Genomic DNA, 23,901 nt, shown 5'->3' on the forward strand with positions numbered 1-23,901 from the left:
CCACCATATTTAACCATGGACCTGACGTACTTTTCCATATGGCTACCTCTCTGTGTGCGCCAAAACCACCTTGCCAAACAGTCTATTTTGTTTTCATCCATAGAACCCAATCCCATTTGAAGTTCCAGTAGTGTCTGGCAAACTGAAGATGCTTGAGTTTGTTTTTATATGGGAGTAGAGGCTTTTTTCTTGAAACCCTTCCAAACAACTTGTGGTGATGTAGGTGAGTTTGGATTGTAGTTTTGGAGACTTTCTGACCCCAAGACGCAACCAAATTCTGCAATTCTCCAGCTGTGATTCTTGGAGATTTTTTGTCCACTCAAACCATTCTCTTCACAGTGTGTTGAGACAATATAGACACACGTCCTCTTCCAGGTTGATTCATAACATTTTCAGTTGACTGGAACTTAATAATTATTGCCCTGATGGAAGAAATGGCCATTTATAATGCTTGTGCTATTTTCTTATAGCCACTTCCCATTTTGTGATGCTCAACATCCTTTTGCCGCACATCATAGCTTTATTCCTTGGTCTTACCAATTGTTATGAATGACTAGGGGAATCTGGCCTATGTGTTACCTCCTATTTATACCCCTATGAAACAGGAAGTCATGGTTGAACAACGTCCTGTTCCTAGTCACCCAAGTGTACTAAAAAAAATTTGAATATCATTGGGAATATACTTCAACTATAATTTTCTCATATGAATATTTAACAAAGATATATATTTTTTTATAAACCTGTGTTGTGTTTGCAATTGTTTGATATCCATAAAAGCAGAGTATTTTTGTGAATTTTTTTTTTAACAAAAGGTAAAACAATAAAGACAAATTTTCACAGCCTCCTTTGCTCATATTTACCAAGGGTGCCAATATTAGTGGAGGACACTGTAAGTGATAGTGTTCCCAATAAAATGTTTACTTTAAAAAAAAAATTCTGCATGGTGTAACACAACAATTGGATATTTTCCAGAAGTAATTTTACTATTGAAGCCATTAGCTAATTGCCTAACATTGATAAAATTATACCAACTCAACCACAAAGTTCCCAAGGATAAAAAGTATTATATTGTTGAAATAGGTATATTTAAATTTGTATTAATTTAATCAGTGCTAATCAATGCTAACACTGTGTTTAATGGACAATATCTTCATTGCCAATTTATACAGTTAAGAATTGAGAGTTAGTACTGCAGCAAAGATGCTATGGTAATTGTAGCACAGATAGTAATTAAATAGTAACCTAAATAGTAATTGAGCAAAAGGGATTATTTAAAAACACAGGAGGTAGGAACAGTTATGGTTTCATATGTATTACATTATATTTATTTATTCTCTTCTTTGGAAGTGGATTATTTTCATATAACCACATGGTCTGGAGCATACCGCTTATGTGTTCCATGTTCCACTTATATCACAGCAAGTTGCCAATAATGACTTATATATATATATATATATATATATATATATATATATATATATATATATATATATATATACAGTATCTCACAAAAGTGAGTACACCCCTCACATTTTTGTAAATATTTGATTATATCTTTTAATGTTACAACACTGAAGAAATGACATTTTGCTACAATGTAAAGTAGTGAGTGTACAGCTTGTGTAACAGTGTAAATTTTCTGTTCCCTCAAAATAACTCAACACATAGCCATTAATGTCTAAACTACTGGCAACAAAAGTGAGTACACCCCTAAGTGAAAATGTCCAAATTGGGCCCAAACTGTCAATATTTTGTGTGGCCACCATTATTTTCCAGCACTGCCTTAACCCTCTTGGGCATGGAGTTCACCAGAGCTTCACAGGTTGCCACTGGAGTCCTCTTCCACTCCTCCATGACGACATCACGGAGCTGGTGGATGTTAGAGACATTGTGCTCCTCCACCTTCCATCTGAGGATGCCCCACAAATGCTCAATAGGGTTTAGTCCATCACCTTCACCCTCAGCTTATTTAGCAAGGCAGTGGTCGTCTTGGAGGTGTGTTTGGGGTCGTTATCATGCTGGAATACTGTCCTGCGGCCCAGTCTCAGAAGGGAGGGGATCATGCTCTGCTTCAGTATGTCACAGTACATGTTGGCATTCATGGTTCCCTCAATGAACTGTAGCTCCCCACTGCCGGCAGCACTCATGCAGCCCCAGACCATGACACTCCCACCACCATGCTTGACCGTAGGCAAGACACACTTGTCTTTGTACTCCTCACCTGGTTGCCGCCAAACACACTTGACACCATTTGAACCAAATAAGTTTATCTTGGTCTCATCAGACCACAGGACATGGTTCCAGTAATCCATGTCCTTAGTCTGCTTGTCTTCAGCAAACTGTTTGCGGCTTTCTTTTGCATCATCTTTAGAAGAGGCTTCCTTATGGGACGACAGCCATGAAGACCAATTTGATGCAGTGTGCAGCGTATGGTCTGAGCACTGACAGGCTGACCCCCCACCCCTTCAACCTCTGCAGCCATGCTGGCATCACTCATACGTCTATTTCCCAAAGACAACCTCTGGATAGGACGCTGAGCACGTGCACTCAAATTCTTTGGTCGACCATGGTGAGGCCTGTTCTGAGTGGAACCTGTCCTGTTAAACCGCTGTATGGTCTTGGCCACCGTGCTGCAGCTCAGTGTCAGGGTCTTGGCAACCTTCTTATAGCCTAGGCCATCTTTATGTAGAGCAACAATTCTTTTTTTCAGATCCTCAGAGAGTTCTTTGCCATGAGGTGCCATGTTGAACTTCCAGTGACCAGTATGAGGGAGTGTGAGAGTGATGACACCAAATTTAACACACCTGCTCCCCATTCACACCTGAGACCTTGTAACACTAACAAGTCACATGACACCGGGGAGGGAAAATGGCTAATTGGGTCCAATTTGGACATTTTCACTTAGGGGTGTACTCACTTTTGTTGCCAGCGGTTTAGACATTAATGGCTGTGTGTTGAGTTATTTTGAGGGGACAGCAAATTTACACTGTTACACAAGCTGTACACTCACTACTCTACATTATAGCAAAGTGTCACTTCTTCAGTGTTGTCACATGAAAAGATATAATCAAATATTCACAAAAATGTGAGGGGTGTACTCACTTTTGTGAGATACTGTGTGTGTGTGAATATATATATATATATATATATATATATATATATATATATATAAAATTATTATTATTATTATTTTATTTTTTAAATGCAACAGTGCTGTGGTAAAATGTATACATATTAATAATAATAAATATTATAATAAATAAATTTATAAATATATGTATTAAATATGCATATTAATAATAATAAATATAAATGAAATTATTTATTGAACACTGGATTTTATTATATTGTTTTTAAGCAATAATCCACGTGCCTAGGAACACTGTGATGAAATCACTGTAATGCATGCCCTCCAGGGGCTTATTGCTTTATTATTTTTAGACAATGCATGGAAATTCAGCTCATGAAGGCCTTGGTAATTAGCTGATGATTTGATTTGAATCAGATGTGTTAAATGAGGGAGAATGCTGAATTCTGCAGGGCTACACCCCTCCAGGACTGAAGTCTGACTTCATTTTAAGCAGGATTTAGGTTATGTGCCTACACAGCATGCTATGGCTCCCACATTCCTAACCAGTATCTGCAGGTGGCAGGTGGTTGTACATTCATACCTAACGCTGTCATTGTTTTGCAGATGGCATGTTTGGCCATTGTCAGATGATGATGGGAGCAGATGTGTACACATATGATATCACACCAGCGACCCTGCAGAGATTTCGTACACTACTCTTGAAACTTTCACTTCGAGGTATGTATGTTCCAGCTCAGTGATTCCCCTCATATTTCATATCCAAGTACATAATTCTAGTAGCAAACAGTGATATGCAGTAATATTATACTTACAGGGTGTTAGTGTGCATGATAGAATGAGATAAAGGTTTCACATAACTGCACGGTCTGGAGGATTAGTTCCACTAGTCATCCCTCATATTGGAGTGATTCTTTTGCAGCACAAAGGTGGCCCAGAACAAAAAAAAACTTTCCTGAAGATTGAGAGGTTAGACACTGTACAAGTATAATGAATGCAAAAGCTGTACTGTAGTTTAGGAGAAACTATTACTCTGCACTTTCATGGGTGCAGTCACTTAGGGTACAGGAGACAAATAGTGACCCATAGGCCAATTAATCCATTTTAAATAATACATTTAAATTTCCCATGTGGGGAGTCCCAAGAGGTGCGACAGAACAGCGTCTGCTCTATTGTTGGGAGATTGTGAGTTGTAACCCCAATGATGCCACATCCATTTGTGGCCGGGAGTCCAAGAAAGCATTAACTGACCCTGCTCCACTGACTAATTGTGAGAGCTTCTGATGGAGAGAACGTGTGGGTGGCAAAAAAAAAACAAAAAACTGGGAGAAAACTTAGGTAATTAAAAATATCTAATATGAAAATACATTATTTTCAACTCTTCTATCAGGCAGATTATGTTCTAGACTTTTGGTAGCGATGTAGATTTGGGAGAAAATTCTTTTTAGGTTAAATTTTGATCAACTTTAACACATATCTACGCACCAGAACTAATGTTCAGGTGATTCCTTGAGTCAGAATGAGGAAGAATGTTTTAGAGGAAACAGGCTTCTAAAAGGGAACTTATCACACTGAGCAGTGGGATTAAAATAAAGCCTCTACAGTGGTGCTTGAAAATTTTCTATATATCTGAATATATATGACCCCTGCCGATTTGCAGGACTGATGAACGGTTACTGGAAATGTTTAGTTGCAGTTATTGCTGCACAAGGGGTCACACCATGTATTGAAAACAAAGGTTTACCACTCACAGATATGTAATATAGGATCATGTTCCTCAATAAATAAGTGACCAAGTACAATGTTTTTATCTCATCTGTTTGATTTGGATCTCTTGGTATAGTTTTAGGACTTAATAATATTATTATTATTGTGTGTGTGTGTGTGTGTGTGTGTGTGTGTGTGTGTGTGTGTATATATATATATATATATATATATATATATATATATATATATATATATATATATACATATAAATGCAGAAATATAGAACATTTTAAAGGGTTCACAAACTTTCAAACACCGCTGTATATTTCATGACTATGCGGTCTAATGCTCCCCAGGCCTGTCATGGGAAGATGATGTCACTCAGCAGGCCCTTCATAAAGAATTTTCTAAACTACACAGGATCCCCCTGTTACCGCCTGACTCAAGGTAATGTACTCACACAAACATAAATATAAAAAGCTAAAGGGCAAGCAAACCAAGAAACTGTCTGGGGCTCCTAAGCACTCAGCAGCACACATCAAGCTGAGAATGTTGTGTATATTCATTTATACAAGTTTAAATGTTGAAGACTCACCAATGTTGTACAACCCCAATTCCGAAAAAGTTGGGACCGTATGGAAAATGCTAATAAAATCAAAGAGGAGTGATTTGTAAATGTAAAAGATATTTGATGTTTTACCTAATCAACTGCATAGTTTTTTGAAGATAAACGTTTATTTTGAAATTTATGCATGCAGCACGTTCTAAAAAAGTTGGGACAGGGGCAATTTAAGACTAATAGCGATGTGACAAGTTGAAATAAGAAGGTGATGTGAAACAGATGAGGCAATCGTCTAATCATAGTCCTTCAAGAGCAAGGATGGGTCGAGACTCGCCAATCTGCCAACAGATGCGTCTGCAAATAATCCAACAATTAGAGAACAACATTCCCCAAAGACACACCTTTTACAGTGCACAATATAATTACAACATTCAAGGAATCCGGTCAAATCCCAGTACATAAAGGGCAAGGCCGAAAACCACTTCTGAATGCGCGTGATCTCCGATTTCTCAGACGTCACTGTCTTAAAAACCGTCACGAGTCTGTAATGGAGATCCTGACATGGGCTCAGGAATACGTTAGTAAACCTTTGTCAGACAACATCATTTGCCGCTGTATCCACAGATACAAGTTAAGGCTTTATTATGCAAAGCAGAAGCCAAACATCAACACTGTCCGGAAGCACCACCAACTTCTCTGGGCTCAGTCTCATCTGAGATGGACAGTAGCACAGTGAAATTGTGTTTTGTGGTCCAAGTCAATATTTCAAATAGTTTTTGGACAAAACAGCCGTCGTGTTCTCCGAGACAAAGAGGAAAAGGATCATCCAAGCTATTATCACCGTCAGGTCCAAAAGCCAGCGTCTCTCATGGTATGGGGGTGTGTCAGTGCCCATGGTATGGGTAACTTGCACATCTGTGAGGGCATTATTAATGCAGAAAGATATGTACACATTTTGGAGCAACATATGCTATCAGCCATAGCAGGACGACACCAAACCACATTCTGCCCTGATTACAAGCGCATGGTTGCGTAAGCAGAGAGTGCGGGTGCTAGCATGGCCTGCCTGCAGTCCTGACCTGTCTCCAATTGAGAATGTGGCACATTATGATGTGCAAAATCAGTCAACGAAGGCCCTGTACAGTTGTGCAGCTGAAGAAATGCATAATGGATAATTGGGGAAAACTCCGCTTGCTAAACTTAGCCAACTGGTGTCTTCAGCGCCCAAACGCTTAATAAGTGTTATTAAAAGAAAAGGTAATGTTACACAGTGGTAAACAGTCGACTGTCCCAACTTTTTTGGATTGTGTTGCAGTCATCAGATTTGAAATGAGTGTATATTTTTAAAAGTAAATAAATAAGCAAAACATCAAATAATGTGTTAACAATGTGTTTTAAATATTGTACAGATTGAATTGACTTTTTATTGACTCTTTATTTGTTTTGTTTTTTTGCATTTTCCATACTGTACCAACTTTTTTGGAATTGGGGTTATAGATTTCATATTCAGTGGAGAGCAGGAATTAACAAAAAAGGGCTCCTGTTTGATTGCTGCAATAACTTGGACTTTCAATGACCATGTGTCAACAACAAAATATATGGATTACAAATATACAGCATCTTAGAGATACGTTATATGGCCAGAAGTTTGTGTATACCTGACCATCACCATCATCTGTGCTTTTTAAACGTCCCATTCCAGTTTTAGTCCACCCTATACTGTTTTAATAACCTCCACTCTTCTGGGAAGTCCACTAGATTTTGAAGCGTGGCTGTGGGAATTTGCCCATTCAGCCACAAGAGCATTAGTGAAGTCGAGCACTGAGGGTACAGTTGGCGTTCCAATTCATCCCAAAGGTGTTCAGTGGGGTTGAGGTCAGGGATTTGTGCAGGCCACTTGCCTGCTTGCCACTTTCACTCCAACCTTGGCAAGCCATGTCTTCATGGAGCACACTTTGTGCACAGGGGCATTGTCAGTCTGGAACAAGTTTGGGTCTCTTAGTTCCAGTGAATAGAAATTGTAATGCTACAACATACAAAGACACCCTATACAATTGTGTGCTCGCAACTTTGTGACAACAGTTTGGAGAAAGCCCACTTATGGGTGTGATGGTCAGCTGTACACAAATTTTTGGCCATATAGTGCCTATGCCAATCTTAGCATTTTACCAGATAGGCTGTTTGGGTTTCACAGTGATCTCTGGTTAGCGTAAAATTTTGAATATGGAGGAAGTCCTCAATACACTGGAAAGGCTTCCCTGGTGGTATAATTTCTTCTTTCACTCTAAAGCTTGCTGTGAGTTTCAGTTATCAACCCAGCTACTTCTGGTAGATAAAGGTTTCTCCTGATTAGCACTTGTGATAAGTGATAATCATCTTATGATGGTACTCTTGAGCACATCATCAGAAGCCAAATACAGATGCCATTATTATGTTAGGGCTGATAATGCTAAAATGTTCTTTACTATGCAGACAAATGGTACAGACTGCTGCTGTGGAAGATGAAAGACTGAAGTCATTGGAAGAGAAGCTTAGCAAAAGTCTGCAGAAGTATTTGCTGAACCTGAGACTACTGCCTAAACTAGATGGTCAGGTAAAGCACTTTCATGTTTTTTGCTTATCACGGTTTTGCACCACTACATTTGCGCCCAATGATGCATTGGCCCTGGCACAGTATTTGGGCAGCACACTACTCAAACATAATTCAACCCCTACATGGGTGCACACATGTAGGGCTGCTTGTGTCTGTACACTTACTGGCATATCCACATACTACACATGTATATGATAAACTACAACTGGAAATAATGATTATTTTACATAATAATATTGTGTAAATCAACTGACTAATCTGTTTCTTGAGAAATAAAATAATTTTAGAAATGTACTAAAAAATATGTACTAAAAAATACCCCAAAAAAAGGACTAAAAATACCAAAAAATATGTAATTAAAATGTTTCTTTCCAACATTTCAATCAACTAATATGTTTTACAGAATTCTTAATTGTATTTTCTTTAACGAAAACAATGATGAAAAATATTTGTCAATGACCTTTTTTTTTCCATAACTAAGACAGGACGATGATGAGACGTCATCAACATCATTAAACCCTAATAGTGACTATATCACCATTCAGTATTGTTGATGAAAAAAGATGAGACTTAAATGTGGTTTAAAAAATAAAAACTTGACCAAAATCTGTCTTTATTTTCATCAACAAAAAAGAGGAGACAAAATATTATAGACTGTTTTTTTTTCTAAATTACAATCCAAATATCCTGTTCATTGGATGGCATGAGCAGCAGTTTACTTTCCTGTCCTTATCAGGACTAGGCAAGCACAGTGGGGAGTACCTGTCAAGCTAACGTTTGTTTGTTTAGACCCAGGTCTGGAAGTGGGGGGTGGGGGGGCTGTCTGTGTCCTGGGAATGAATTTCAAGGGGAGGACAGTGTTCCAGTTCATACTGGCTACAGTTTTTTGGGAAATGAAGAGGGTTTCTATCTTTTATCCACTTGAAAGCCTATGAAAGCAAGTTCCGCACATGAACGTAGCGGGGATATTCTCCGAGTGGTTGCACAATGTTTACTTTCGTGATTGGCCATAATACCTACAGGCTGCAGCCAATGGGAAGTCTCTTGATACTCAAGAAGCATATTCTTTGGAAGAGACATGAAATAAGTGTAATTTTATTATATATTATAGAGATATTATATTTATATTATATTTACACATATTTAATTTTGAATATGAGTTGTAGCTCAGTGGTTAAGATGTTGGACTACTGATTGGAAGGTTGTGAGTTCAAATCCCAGCACTACCAAGCTGGTTCTGCTGGGCCCTTGAGCAAGGGTTTACCATTCAGGAAATCGGTAAAACTTTAGCACACAGTAGTCCTAATTAACTATACCAATTAACCTTTTATTCATAAAAGGTTAAAAAATATACATTATGGATGAATGTTAAGATAAAATCTGATGATGAATTGTCATGATCTTTTGCATATCAAAACAATTTACATGAAAGAGGAAGATTTTCTGAAGACACGTAGAATAGAATAGAGTTTTACCAGAATAGAATAATAGATTTTAACTCATTTCACATAGAAATAATAAGTCTTTAGTTATGGCACCACAAACTATTTACACTATATGGTCAAAGTTATGTGGACACCTGACCATCACACCCATATGTGGGCCAAACTGTTGCCACAAAATTGGAAGCAAACAATTGTCTAGAATGTCTTTGCATGCTATAGCATTAAGATTTCCCTTGACTGGAACTAAGGGGCCCAAACCTGTTCCAGCAATGCACGTGCACAAAGCGAACTCCATAATGACAAGGTTGATGTGGAAGAACTTGAGTGGCCGGCACACAGCCCTGATCTCAACCCCACTGAACACTTTTTGGATTAACTGGAATACCTACTGCATGCCTGACCCCTCTGATGCTCTTGTGCCTTAATGGGCAAATCCCCACAGTCATGTTAGTAAACTTGTGGAAAGCCTTCCAAGAAGAGTGAAGGTTATTATAACAGCAAAGACGGGTCTAAATCAGGAATGGGATGTTTAACAAACACATATGGGTTTGATGGGTCAGGTCTTTTGGCCATATAGTGTATGTATTTATAAAAGACTACAATTTCTATCAAGAATGCAGACAAAAAGAAGCAATAAAAAATGGTAAGAGTTGGGAAATAGAGAGAAAGGAAACTAAGTTGGCAAGACAAAGTCACTAAGTTGGCAAGACTGACTTAAATGAATTTACTTTGCTGTCAGTGAACAGACAAAAGAAAATTATACCACTTAGTGCGCAAGGAATCTAAGTCGTAAGTGTGTGTGTGTGTGTGTGTGCGCGCTCTCATCCATTTTTGTGTCTAATGTGTGTGAAGTCAACATTTGTAAGCTATTACCAGCATACTTATTAAATATTTGTATCTGCTCGTTGTGTACAGATCACCAAAACGAAGTCTTCTGTGCCACCAGCATATTATCGTTCTGGAAAACCAAACAATAAACTCGGCTCAATCCCACCTGAGTTCACCCCAGATTCACCTTATCAGTCAGCTACATTCCCTGACCTTACTCGTTATCAGAGTGACACAGTGTACAACACACAACAACAGCAGGATGATTCAGACTTCCCTCTTACTGCCCTAAAGCAGTATGTGTCTCAGAAAATGGCATCTGGGCAGAGAGGTAGACCAAAACCAGAGCCAGTAATCCCAAAGGGTGGATCCCCACAGTTGCTTGTCAAACAGCCCCTGACTCCAGTAGATGGTATGATTTGTTTCTTCTGTATGCAGTGTAAGCAATTAATATAGGTTTATCAGTGTATAATTTTGCAACTAAAATCTAATTATATATTATGCATAATATTGTTGTCATAGACACTAGCCCATTGTGGGCATTTATGAGCTCAAGTATGTAAAAGTATACTCTTAAAAAGTATGTAAAATAATTAAAGTTTTTTGTTTAATTTTTATTAAAGTTTGTGAACCTTTTAGAACTTTCTATATTTCTGCATAAATATGACCTAAAGCATCGACATATTTTTCAAGTTCACAAACTTTGCGGGTCACAGCACGGTATATACATTCATGTGAAAAAATAAGTACAGCCCATGGAAATTGTTGGTTATTTTGATATTTTTGGACAAGCAAACATTTAATCATCGTTGAAACAGTGCCTTTTAATAAAGTTGATATACTTGAACAAAACCACAAGGAAAAATAGCTTTTTCAATCATTTATTCAACAGAAATATCAATAGATGTGACATTTTTCTGTGGAAAATGTAAGTACACCCTTGGCCTCAGAATCTAGTATTGCCCTGTCACAGGTGGGTGATGTTGTCCTATAGTTGCTGATGGCCTGAATACCCTGTCACATGCATCGCATGTCGCTGCTGTCCATGAAGTGGCTGTGGATTTTCTGGGCGTGTGGGTGTTTTGCCTCTCTGATGGCCCAGGACAGTTTGGCTCTCGCTGTTCTTAGGGCCACCTTGTCACCTGCCCTGAAGGAGGAGTCTCAAGGTCCTCAGTAGCACATACACCTCTGCAGTAATCCACGGCTTCTGGTTGGAGCGTGTGGTGATGGTCTTGGAGACCATCATTGATGATGTCATTAATGCACTTGCTGATGTAGCTGGTCACTGATACCATATATTCATCCAAGTTGATGATGTCGCTATCGGTTGTAGCCTTCCTGAACATGTTCCAGGCAGTGTGCTTAAAACAGTCCTGAAGAGTAGATATGGCTGCTGGCCAGGTTTTCACCTGCTTCAAAACCCATCTGATGAGCGTCTGTATGCTTGGATTAGCTTAACAGAGATGTGGTCTGAGTAGCCGAGGTGGGGCAGGGCCCCACCCGGTACGTGCCAGGGATGTTTGTGGGATCCAGTGCGTTCGCCCCTCTCGTTGCAAAGTTCAGATGTTGATGGAATTTAGGGAGCACTGATTTGAGACTCGCATGGTTGAAATCTCCGGTGATGATAAACAGTCCATCAGGGTGTGCTTTCTGCAGTTTGCTGATGGCCACATACAATTCACACAGCGCCTCATTAGCATTAGCACTGGGCGGAATGTATACTCCAATTATAATGACAGTGGTGAATTCCCATGGTAAATAAAATGGTCTGCATCTAACAGTCACAAACTCCATCAGTGATGAGCAGTAGCTAGAAGCTAGCACTGAGTTCTTGCACCATTCTGTGTTGATGTAAACAAACAAGCCATCACCACGAGCTGCATTTTTGTCTGCATTAAATGAGGCAAGCCCATCTAGCTGAATGGCAGCACCTTGAACTCTGTCACTGAGCCACATCTCTGTGAAAACAAATACGCAGCATTCTTTAAACTCATGCCGCATTGCCTGCGGGAGTCGGATGTAGTCAAATTTATTGTCCAGGGAGCAGACATTGGGGAGCAAGATGGACGGGAGAGCCGGCCAGCTAGGGTTGGTTTTTAGCCTAGCACTGTCCCCTCCCCTGGCCACCAGCATCAGCCGACACTTAGGACTGGAGGCCTGGTCCCCTCAACAAGCCAATCACGTAGCTTCTCTAGCAGATCATCATGCAGGTTAGTTGTCGCATGATTTCTGTACTGTAGCAGTGTCTGCGGATGGTAGACATGAACACTGGTTGCTCTGATGTCAATGAGCTGAGAAAAATGGAATCATGAACATTAACATTACCCAATGTGAGAGAGGCCTTTAGTTGCTTAGAAGTTACCCTGGTTCCTTTGTGACCTCACGGACTACTGCAAATCTTACTCTTGGAGTGATCTTTGTTGATTGACCACTCCTGGGGAGGGTAACAATGGTCTAGAATTTCCTCCATTTATACACAATCTGTCTGACTGTGGATTGGTGGAGTTCAAACTCTTTAGAGATGGTTTTGTAACCTTTTCCTAACTGATGAGCATCAACAACTCCTTTTCTTAGGTCCTTCGAAATCTCCATTGTTCGTGCCATGATACACTTTCACAAACACATGTTGTGAAGATCAGACCTTGATAGATCCCTGTTCTTTAAATAAAACAGGACAACATTGTCATCCCATTGACTGAAAACACCTGACTCTAATTTCACCTTCAAATTAACTGCTTATCCTAGAGGTTCACATACTTTTGTCACTCACACATATGTAATATTGGATCATTTTCCTCAATAAATAATGAGCAACTATAATATTTTTTTGTCTCCTTTGTTTAATTGGGTTCTCTTTATCTACTTTTAGGATTTGTGAAAAATCCTGTGATGTTTTAGGTCATATTTATGCAGAAATATAGAAAATTCTAAAGGGTTCACAAACTTTCAAGCACCACTGTATGTTGGTTTAGCTTACATTTAACTTAAATGTTGCTAAATATTCCTTTTTGCAACTATGTGTCTGTTGTTTTTGCTATTCACAGAGACCTTTATCCGAAATGTTCTACGCAATGTAGTCAGGCACAATGTAGATGTGGCACGTTTGAATGCAGCAGAACTGGACCAGCTGGCCTCTCTCATAGCTGATGCCCTGCAGGTAGTGGAGAAGCAAGCAGAAAAGGGATACAGACCCAGAGATCTGCAAACAGATGACCTACAAACTGAGGACCAGGAAACTGGAGAATTGATGCTCAATAATCAGCAGCCAGTAGCAGATTCATGGGATGAAAATACCTCAGAGTCAGTACGGCAATTAAGTGAAGAAACTTCACCAATCAGTCAAATATTTGAGACCATGCCGTCTGTGTCAGGTAAATCTCTGGGATGTTATTAAAGGAATTTTATTGTTGTACATAATGTTTTTAATATATTCATTTATGATATAATCATGTTGTGCTCCGCATTCTGTGCAGGGGGACAAAAAAGGAAGGAGGACAGATCTAAAGCAGACCATAAGGTATTAATTTTTACCTGCCTTTGCCATCACTTTTTATATGCTCAGTATCCAAATTGTGAAGAGTTAGGGATATTAAGCTACACTGTATGGTCAAAGGTATGTGAAAATCTGACCATCATTCCCATGTGTGGGCCATCCCCAAACTGTTGCCACAATGTTGAAAGCACACAATTGTATAGGATGTCCTTGTAGCATTATAATTTCCTTTCACTGGAACTAAGAGGATCAAACATGTTAAGCATGACATGCACAATGAGAGGTCCATGAAGACATTGTTTGCCAAGGTTGGAGTGGAAGAACTCAACTGGCCTGCACAGAGCCCTGACCTCAACTCCACATCAGTGCCTAACCTCACTAATGCTCTTGTGGCTGAATGGGTCCCCCCTCCCTCCCGAGCCCCACCTGAAACACACATTCACACACACACACTCCAAAATCTTTTAGAAAGCCTTCCAAGAAGAGTGGAGGTTACTATGACAGGAAAGGGGGGATTAAGTCTGGAATGAGCACATATGGATGTGATGGTCAGCTGACCACAAACTTTTGGCCATTGTGTATGTTTCAGGTGTATGTTCTGTGTTTTCAGTATGAGTAGGGTTTCAAAATGAAAGCTGTTTCAGAAAATACAGTAAAATTCTTACTTGCATGTCAGTCCTTAAGATTACAGACATACAGCACAAAGACAATATAAAATCTCATCAACATTCAAACCACAAAAGACGGCATTACATTCAGCTATACTGTACAGCATATACAGAATATGTACATTGTAAGCTTCAGGGGTAAAATACAATAGCATGTGCAGTGTAGACTGTTCATCGACCAGGGAGGCCTCAATAGGTGCAGAGAATTTTATGGTAGTATTATAGTTGGTGATGATTATATCGTCATGTATTTAGGTTTGTTACTAGTACCAAAGCTGCCCTGAAGTTGCTGCTGGTCAGAGGTGTTTAGGCTTTTAGGAAGACTAGAAATTTTTTATTAATGCTGATGCTGACTGCTTTCTGAATTGATATATAAAAAAATTACAAAAACTATACTATATACTAGAACTACGCTATCAACTACAGCACAGTTGAGATCTCTAAAACTTGGCTGGAGCCCGTCTGTGGCCAATTCCCCAATTCAGTTGGTTGACTGCAGCCAAATACAGAGAGGTCCTTGGAGAAAACCTGCTCCAGAGTGCACACAATCTCAGACATGACAGCATGATAACAACCTGAAGCGTACAACCGAGACAGTGCTGGAGTGGCTTTGGTACAAGTCTCTGAATGTCTATGAGTGGCCCAGCCAAAGCCCAGACCTGATTCCCATACAGTGCTGTGAAAACGTATTTTCCATGGTTTCTTCTGTTTTTGTGTATATCTCATACTAAATTGTTTCAGAAATTAAAACAAAATCTAAGATAAAACAAAGGCAACGTGAGTAAACCCAAAATGCAGTTTTTGATGTGTGATGGTGTGAGGATGCTTTGCTGTTTCAGGGCCTGGGAAACTTGCAATAATTGGGAAACATGAATTCTGCTCTGTAACAGAAAATCCTAAAGGAGAATCTCTGGTCTTCAGTCTGTAAGTTGAGACTCAAATGCAACTGGATTATGCAGCAAGACAATGATCCAAAGCATCGTAGTAGGTTCTAGTCCTAGAAGTAAGTGAAAGACTGATTTCCAGTTATCAGAAGTGTTTGGTACCAGAAGCGTTTGGTTGCAGTTATTAGTTTTTCATATTGGTGATAGGTGTTGGGTACCTTTTTTGCTTCAATAAAAGAAATAAATAAAGAAAAACTATATTGTGTGTTTACTCAGGTTGCCTTTGTTTTCTGTTGTATTTTGTTTGAATATCTAAAACTATTTAGTATATACACAAAAACAGAAGAAATCAGATCAGGCAAATACTTTTTCACAGCACTGTAGAACATCTGTGGAGAGACCTGAAGATTGTAGTTCACAGAGGCTTCCCATACAAGCTGACTGAGCTTGAGAAGATCTGGTAGGAAGAATGGAAGAAACTGTCCAAATCCAGGTGTGCAAAGCGTACCCAAGAGGACTGCACTTTCATTAATCTTACAAATGTAGAGAGGTATTTTATCAGAAATTCCCAGGCTGATTTTTGTTCCCCTTCTGCCCATGCTGGTCCTGATATGCCTCCTTGTCCCGTGAGCTAAAGTGAGAGGTCTTGGCCCGAGTGAGGGTGCACAACTCTCCCTTAATCAAGGATATTTTGTTGGGAAAAGATTACATAATTGTTTTCAGTACTTTTTCTTTTTTGTGTGATGGCTAAAAGTATTTTTAATAGGGCACAGACATGCTGCTGAAAAACTGTTTTGAGGTTTACATAGTTAATATTACAAGCTACAATAAAAATGACAATGCGTTGTGAGGCCATTTGTTTGTAAATGTCTCACCTGAACATGAGGAGGAATGTAGACAGAAGTAATGGCTGTCCACCAAGCGTTAGCCTAAACACAAAGTTTGCCACCATTTAAGTCTGAGATATGTGATTTCCAGGCTGAAGGAAGACATTAAAAACTACTATTCAGTGCACTCTGTCTGACAGATAGTAAGTAATATTTGAGTGTATCCTCTAATTATTTATATTGGCTGTTTTGTCTTTTCAGGAAGTAGAATTATTGGGGAAGTTAATAGAGTATCTGGATAAGACCTCCCTCTCGGAGCCGAGCCCACGTGTAAAGGGGCAGGGCATATCTGTGGAGAGAGTACACAGCAGGACAACCCAGCTGGATGTAAAAGTACAGAAGAAGGCCATGGAACAGGTGGAGGAGGTGGAGGGCTGGGTGGAGGCTGCTGCTCTAGCACCCTCTTCTGTCCGAGAGATGGATATTACCCCGCACCGCCAAAATGTGAAAGTGCAGGATCTGCAACTTGATGTACAGACCAACAGTAACAGTGATGTCTATGGCTACATCATTACAGATATGGAGTAAGTCTCAAACTCATACAGAACTGTGGTTAGCTTAGTGGTTAGCACGTTCGCCTCACACCTCCAGGGTGCGGGGTTCGATTCCCGCCAGGGCCATGTACTTGCGGAGTTTGCATGTTCTCCCTGTGCTGCGGGTACTCCGGTTTCCTCCCCCAGTCCAAAGACATGCATGGTAGGCTGATTGGCGTGTCTAAAGTGTCTGTAGTGTGTGTGAGTGTATATGTGATTGTGCCCTGCGATGGACTGGCACCCTGTCCAGGGTGTACCCCGCCCTGTGCCTGATGTTCCCTAGGATAGGCTCCAGGTTCCCCCATGACCCTGAAGATGGAGTAAGCGGTAGAAAATGGATGGATGGATTTCTACATTTGAAAAAATACTATAAAGAGCAGTAAACAGTAATAAATAACACACAGTCAGTATTTGGTGTAAAAAAAAAGTCTCAGGAAAGTCTCAGTTTTATGAGGAAATGAGCTGGTAAGTTTTACTGAGCATCTTGCATAACCAATCACAGTTCTTCTGGGGACTTTCCTGTCGCAGCAGACGCCATTATGTTTTTTTGTCTCAAAAGTGGCCTCTCATGTAATACAGTATCCTGCTTTCTTTACTGACATACAAACATTTTTCTGTAACATGTAGACGTCAAAATAAAAATCTATAACAAAGTTTGTACAAAAAAAGGTGCCTAAGACTTTTGCACAGTACTGTACATCAACACACACACAAAAAAGACAAACTGATGCCTCGCTCCCTTTTTTCTCAATGTGTTCTTTCTCCATCAGTTCTCTTCAAACTGATCAGGGTTTGCACCTGATGGAGCTGTTGTGTCGCAGAGCAAAGATCCAGATGACTGATTTCCTGGAGCTTTCGTGAGTCCTCTGTATGCGTGTGTGCGTGTGTGCGTGTGTGTGCGTGTGTGTGTGTGTGCGTGCGTGTGTGCGTGCGTGTGTGTGTGCGTGTGTGTGTGTGTGTGTGCGCGTGCGTGGGTGTATGTAAACTGCAAAATCCTCATTGATGCATTAACACTTCCAGTGTTGAATTAACACACAGTTTAGTTTCTTTTTGTGTACACAGCTTGTAACACACACTGTGTTCAGCAGTAAGGTTTTTCTTATGTGTATTTATGTCTGTCTCCTGTAAACTTGTGTCATTTATCAAATGTCTTACTAACAGCTTGTTATTACTTCCACATGCTTAACACCAGTTACCCAATTACAAAATCTTATACCAATTTTCTGTGTGTGAATGTGTGCAGTGTTGTTGGTCCAGCTGTGACATTCCAGGTCCGCATTAATGATCAGAATATCACCACAGCTGCTATTGCCAATGTGGCTGGTAAGAGTTTTACACATGCATACACACACACACTTTTGCCACTGTCCAATAATGTACATATGTCATGACTGAAACTTCTGCTGTGGCTGTAATCAGTTAGTCAGAAGGCTGCACTAGAGAAGGAGGCTGGTGTCACCATTTTGGAGGCAGGAGTTACGGATGTAAGAAACTCAATTTCTCACTCTGTCATTTATACACTCTGCTGCTAAAAGAAGACACATTTTTGCAAAAGTTATTTATTTGCAGATAAATTATACTGTATGGCTAAAGGTTTGTAGTCATCTGACCATCACATGCATGTGGGCCACAAATTGTCTAGACAAACAGTTGTCTACAATGTCTTTGTGTGCTGTAGCTTTAAGATTTCCTTTCACTAGAATTTGGGCCTAGCTCAAATATGTTCCAGCAGGACAGTGCCCTGTGTACAAATCAAGGTCCATGAAGACATGGTTTGCTAAAGTTGGCAAACCATGTCTTAACCTCAGTGAACATCTTAGCCTTAACGTCACTGAACATCTTTGGTATGAATTAGAATGCTGACTGTGCACCAAGCCTTCTCAGTCTGACATCAATGAGTGTTATAGCAAGAAAAGGGGGACCAACTTTGGAATGGGATATTCAACAAGCACATATGGGTAGGATGGTCAGTTGTCCACATACTTTTGACCATGTAGTATATAACTGATGTTAATGAGAGTAGCCTGTATACTGTATCATGATAAATATTCTCATACTCATTCAGTTGGAATCTACAATTCTATCTTTCTATCTTTGTGTCTGTAGAAGACTAAATTGAGTCAAATTCCTACTAAGTACAGCCACTCTGAATCTATGAAGTTCCTCATCCTTACGGTAATATCCATCGTGTGCATCACCGTGGTCCTGTTGATCTCTAGCATTATCTACTGTCTGCGCCATCGATCGCATCACAAACTCAAAGAAAAACTCAGCAACCTCAGCACAGACCCCACTACTGAAGCCACAGCTACCTACCAGGTACAAAGTATTATGATTGTGTATGGGATCGGGTGGCTGGTATAAATGGGCTACCAGAGCTAAACCAACCCTCTCTTTCAAAGAGAAAAAGACATCCATAAAAGGTTTTATTTTTTGTCATCCACATCAGAAAATGTGCTGTTAATAAATGCCTTAAGGTGGATTATTTGGGACCCAGCACAAGAGCAACAACAATCATAAGACAAATACCCAGAATCATATGAAGGAGCAAGGCTGGGACTGTTTTCCAAGATTGTAGATTCATTACAAAATGAAAACTGTATAAATATTGGACAAATAGCTATATTATTGAGTGCTGATGGGTTTTCTCTCTGTGTGTGTGTGTGTGTTTAAGAGATAGATTTAGACAAACTTCATCTTCTGCATTCTTTTGCTATTTTCATCTTTCATTTCACATCTGTTCAACTCCTCCATGTGTGCAGGAGTTGTGTAGGCAGCGGATGGCTGTGAAGCCCCCAGTGGAAAGGGCAGAGCTTCGACAGTCCTCTCGCATCAACAGTGTGTCTTCTCAGCTGAGTGACGGACCAATCCTTAGCCCCTCTGCCCGAACGAGCACTTCCTCCTGGAGTGAAGAGCCTGCCCACACAAACATGGACATCTCTACTGGACATATGATACTGGTAACCACACATATGTACAGTTCCCTCTGAAAGAATTGGAACGGTAGGGCCAGTTTTATTGTTTCTGCTATACACTGGACATTTGGTTTTGAGATCAAAGGATGAATATGATACAATAGATCAGAATTTAATTTTCTGATATTGAAATCTAGATTTTAATTTTCTGATATTTACATCTAGATGTGTTAAACTTAGAACTTGGCACCTTTTGTTTGAACACACCCATTTTTCAAGTGACCAAAAATATTGGAACATGTGACTGACAGGTGGTTTGTTGTTGCCCAGGTGAGCCCTGTTAGATTGGCTGCTTATGCAATGAATAGCTCTGTGAAGACTGCATCTGTTGTTAAAAAAAATCAACACGAAGACCAGAGATCTGTCTGTGGGAGAAAAGCAAGCCACTTTTGAAGCTGAGAGAAGAGGGAAAATTATTCAGAGCCATTGCACAAGCCAATATAAGAATTTGAAATGTCCGGAAAAAGAAAGAAATCACTGGTGTACTAACAACAAAAAAGTTGGCCAAGGAAAACAACTGCATTGGAAGAATTGGAAGACCAGATTGAAATTTGCAAAGAAATACAGAGATGAGTCACAAAAGTTCTGGAACCAAGATTAACCTCTACCAAAGTGATGGAAAGGCTTGGGCTTACATGGCTGCTTCTGGAATGGGCTCAATAATCTTTAGTGATGTAACTCATAAAGGTATCAGCAGAGTTTACATAAACATTCTGTATGCCATTTAAAAAAAAAAAAAAACTGCTTCCAATCTAATTAAGAGGAACATCATCATGCAGTAAAACAATGACCCAAAACACACTGCCAAAACACAAACAAGGGCTTCATTGTGGGACAAAAGACTGGCCAAGTCAATCACCAGACCTTAACCCAATTGAGCTGCATTTCACCTCCCAAAGAGGAGACTGAAGGGAGAACCACAAAAACAAACAACAACTGAAAGAGGCTGTGGAACAAACCTGGAAAAGCATCACAAAAGAAGAATGCAATAGTTTGTTGCAGTCAGTGGGTCACCAGCTTGATCCAGTTATTGCAAGCAAGGGATATAAAACAAAATATTAAGTGTTATTTACTTTAATTTTCTTTAAGACTATCTGTTCAATTCTTTTTCTCACCTTACAGAGTAAGACACTGTAGAACCCTGGCGTGTGTGTGTGGGAAGTGTGGGTTTATTAAATAAAAATAATAATAATTTATATCCAGATTTCTGTAAAGTTGCTTTGTGACAATGTCTCTATAGTTCATGACGTTCCCTAAAATACAAACAATCCACACATAAGTAAATTTGCCGTGATCACACAGAGGTGAGAATCATCACATTACCTGCCGGTTCAACCCGCCTCCTCTCCGTCTGCAGCTGACACTTGACCACGCCCCTCACTGCCACATTTCCCCATCACGCAACTCAAGCTGGGGAGCCATCTGGACTGCATTTGACTCCTGATGCTCCACCACAACCTCGCTGCCAGAAACATAGAAAAGGACTAGTGTAGAGTTGCCCAATATTGACAAAACATATTGCAGTTACATTACCACAATTATGCAACATATGGAAAATAGTCAAATTGAGTGGTGAACAGATAGAGATGGACTATGTGATGAAATATATAAAAAGAATGTACTGTTGTTCTATAAACAAAATAGTGCACCACATAACTCTCCTTTTCGGTCTGCCTTTCTGCTTCTGTTTTTCTCCTTCTGTTCTGTTGCTTCATAGGCATATATGGAGGATCACCTGAAGAATAAGAACAGGTTGGAGAAGGAGTGGGAAGCTCTGTGTGCGTATCAGGCAGAACCGAATACCTGCACTGTTGGCCAGAGAGACTCCAATGCCAAGAAGAACCGCACCACTACTATCATACCTTGTGAGCATGTGCCTTTATATACAGTGCATCCGGAAAGTATTCACAGTGCTTCACTTTTTCCACATTTTGTTATGTTACAGCCTTATTCCAAAATGGATTAAATTCATTATTTTCCTCAAAATTCTACAAACAATACCCCATAATGACAACGTGAAAGAAGTTTGTTTGAAATCTTTGCAAATTTATTAAAAATAAAAAACAAAAAAGGACATGTAAATAAGTATTCACAGCCTTTGCCATGACACTCAAAATTGAGCTCAGGTGCATCCTGTTTCCACTGATCATCCTTGAGATGTTTCTACAACTTGATTGCAGTCCACCTGTGGTAAATTCAGTTGATTGGACATGATTTGGAAAGGCACACACTGGTCTATATAAGGTCCCACAGTTAACAATGCATGTCAGAGCACAAACCAAGCCATGAAGTCCAAGGAATTGTCTGTAGATCTCCATGACAGGATTGTGTCGAGGCACAGATCTGGGGAAGGGTACAGAAACATTTCTGCAGCATTGAAGGTCCCAATGAGCACAGTGGCCTCCATCATCCGTAAGTGGAAGAAGTTTGGAACCACCAGGACTCTTCCTACAGCTGGCCGCCCGGCCAAACTGAGCGATCGGGGGAGAAGGGCCTTAGTCAGGGAGGTGACCAAAAACCCGATGATAACTCTGACAGAGCTCCAGAGTGTCTCTGTGAAGAGACGAGAACCTTCCAGAAGAACAACCATCTCTGCAGCACTCCACCAATCAGGCCTGTATGGTAGAGTGGCCAGACGGAAGCCACTCCCCAGTAAAAGGCACATGACAGCCCACCTGGAGATTGCCAAAAGGCACCTGAAGGACTCTCAGACCATGAGAAACGAATGATTGAACTCTTTGGCCTGAATGGCAAGCGTCATGTTTGAAGGAATCCAGGCACCACTCATCACCTGGCCAATACCATCCCTACAGTGAAGAATGGTGGTGGTAGCCTCATGCTGTGGGAATGTTTTTCAGCGGCAGGAACTGGGAGACTAGTCAGGATTAAGGGAAAGATGAACGCAGCAATATACAGAGACATCCTTGATGAAAACCTGCTCCAGAGCGCTCTGGACCTCAGACTGGGGTGAAGGTTCATCTTCCAACAGGACAACGACCCTAAGCACATAGCCAAGATAACAAAGCAGTGGCTACAGGACAACTCTGTGAATGTCCTTGAGTGGCCCAGCCAGAGCCCATACTTGAACCCGATTGAACATCTCTGGAGAGATCTGAAAATGGCTGTGCACCGACGATCCCCATCCGACCTGATGGAGCTTGAGAGGTCCTGCAAAGAAGAATGGGAGCAACTGCCCAAAAATAGGTGTGCCAAGCTTGTAGCATCATACTCAAAATACTTGAGGCTGTAATTGGTGTCAAAGGAGCTTCAACAAAGTATTGAGCAAAGGCTGTGAATACTTATGTACATGTGCTTTTTTGTTTTTTATTTTTAATAAATTTGCAAAGATTTCAAACAAACTTCTTTCTCATTGTCATTATGGGGTATTGTTTGTAGAATTTTGAGGAAAATAATGAATTTAATCCATTTTGGAATAAGGCTGTAACATAACAAAATGTGGAAAAAGTGAAGCACTGTGAATACTTTCTGGATGCACTGTACACAGAGACCCTCTGTTCATGTCAAACACTTTAAAGTAAAAACCAGTTTAACCTTTAAACTGGTCAAATTTTTTATTTTCAGGAAATATCTTTTATAAACCTCCACAAAACTGAACTAAAATCTAATCTACATTTTTATGTATACACGTTTCAGATGACCATTCTAGGATTTGCCTGAAAGTGGAGAACAGCCAAGGCAACTCTGAATACATCAATGCTAGTCCTATTGTAAGTACAAAATTCTACTACTACTGTATTTCTTACTGTAGACACTGCACTCCTCTTACAATACACATTAAACAATATTGTACAAATTGTGTGATGGTGTGTGTGTCTCTCAGATGGATCATGACCCCAGGAACCCAGCTTACATTGCCACTCAAGGTCCTCTGCCCTCGACTGTTTCTGACTTCTGGCAGGTAATTTTGTGTGTGTGTGTGTGTATGTGTGTGTAAACAGTGTGGGAAATTGCCTGTGTGCATGAATCTTGTGTGTGTTTGAGAAATTAATGTGAAGGTGATACACAATAAATAATTGAATCAAAGTTGCACTCAACCCATTAAATGCCTAGGAGCGATCATTTAGTCTAGGCCCTTAGTCTAGTTTTATACACTGTTTTATAGAATATTTCTTGATAGGATAAATTTGATCAGTCATAATAATTGACTTATAATAAACCTGCCAGCAAAATGCCACAATAGACAACCCTTTAATGCCCAGATTATTGAATTCAATTCA

The 23,901-nt window shown here is 40.0% G+C and overlaps 1 protein-coding gene across 1 annotated transcript in view; it reads left to right on the forward strand.

Moving 5' to 3' along the window:
- Window positions 1-23,901, forward strand: part of slco5a1b (solute carrier organic anion transporter family member 5A1b) — a 61,159-nt gene that overhangs the window by 10,981 nt on the left and 26,277 nt on the right. The window contains exons 3-17 of the mRNA XM_053652238.1: window positions 3,695-3,808; window positions 5,152-5,242; window positions 7,830-7,950; window positions 10,311-10,635; window positions 13,268-13,594; window positions 13,697-13,740; window positions 16,357-16,679; window positions 17,459-17,545; window positions 17,932-18,011; window positions 18,108-18,172; window positions 18,795-19,007; window positions 19,451-19,648; window positions 21,381-21,528; window positions 23,318-23,391; window positions 23,505-23,582. Coding sequence (XP_053508213.1) covers window positions 3,695-3,808; window positions 5,152-5,242; window positions 7,830-7,950; window positions 10,311-10,635; window positions 13,268-13,594; window positions 13,697-13,740; window positions 16,357-16,679; window positions 17,459-17,545; window positions 17,932-18,011; window positions 18,108-18,172; window positions 18,795-19,007; window positions 19,451-19,648; window positions 21,381-21,528; window positions 23,318-23,391; window positions 23,505-23,582 — 2,288 coding nt within the window. The remainder of the gene's footprint in view (window positions 1-3,694; window positions 3,809-5,151; window positions 5,243-7,829; window positions 7,951-10,310; window positions 10,636-13,267; window positions 13,595-13,696; window positions 13,741-16,356; window positions 16,680-17,458; window positions 17,546-17,931; window positions 18,012-18,107; window positions 18,173-18,794; window positions 19,008-19,450; window positions 19,649-21,380; window positions 21,529-23,317; window positions 23,392-23,504; window positions 23,583-23,901) is intronic.

The sequence above is a fragment of the Ictalurus furcatus genome, chromosome 20 (genome assembly GCF_023375685.1).
Source record: "Ictalurus furcatus strain D&B chromosome 20, Billie_1.0, whole genome shotgun sequence".
NCBI classification, from domain to species: Eukaryota; Metazoa; Chordata; class Actinopteri; order Siluriformes; family Ictaluridae; genus Ictalurus; species Ictalurus furcatus.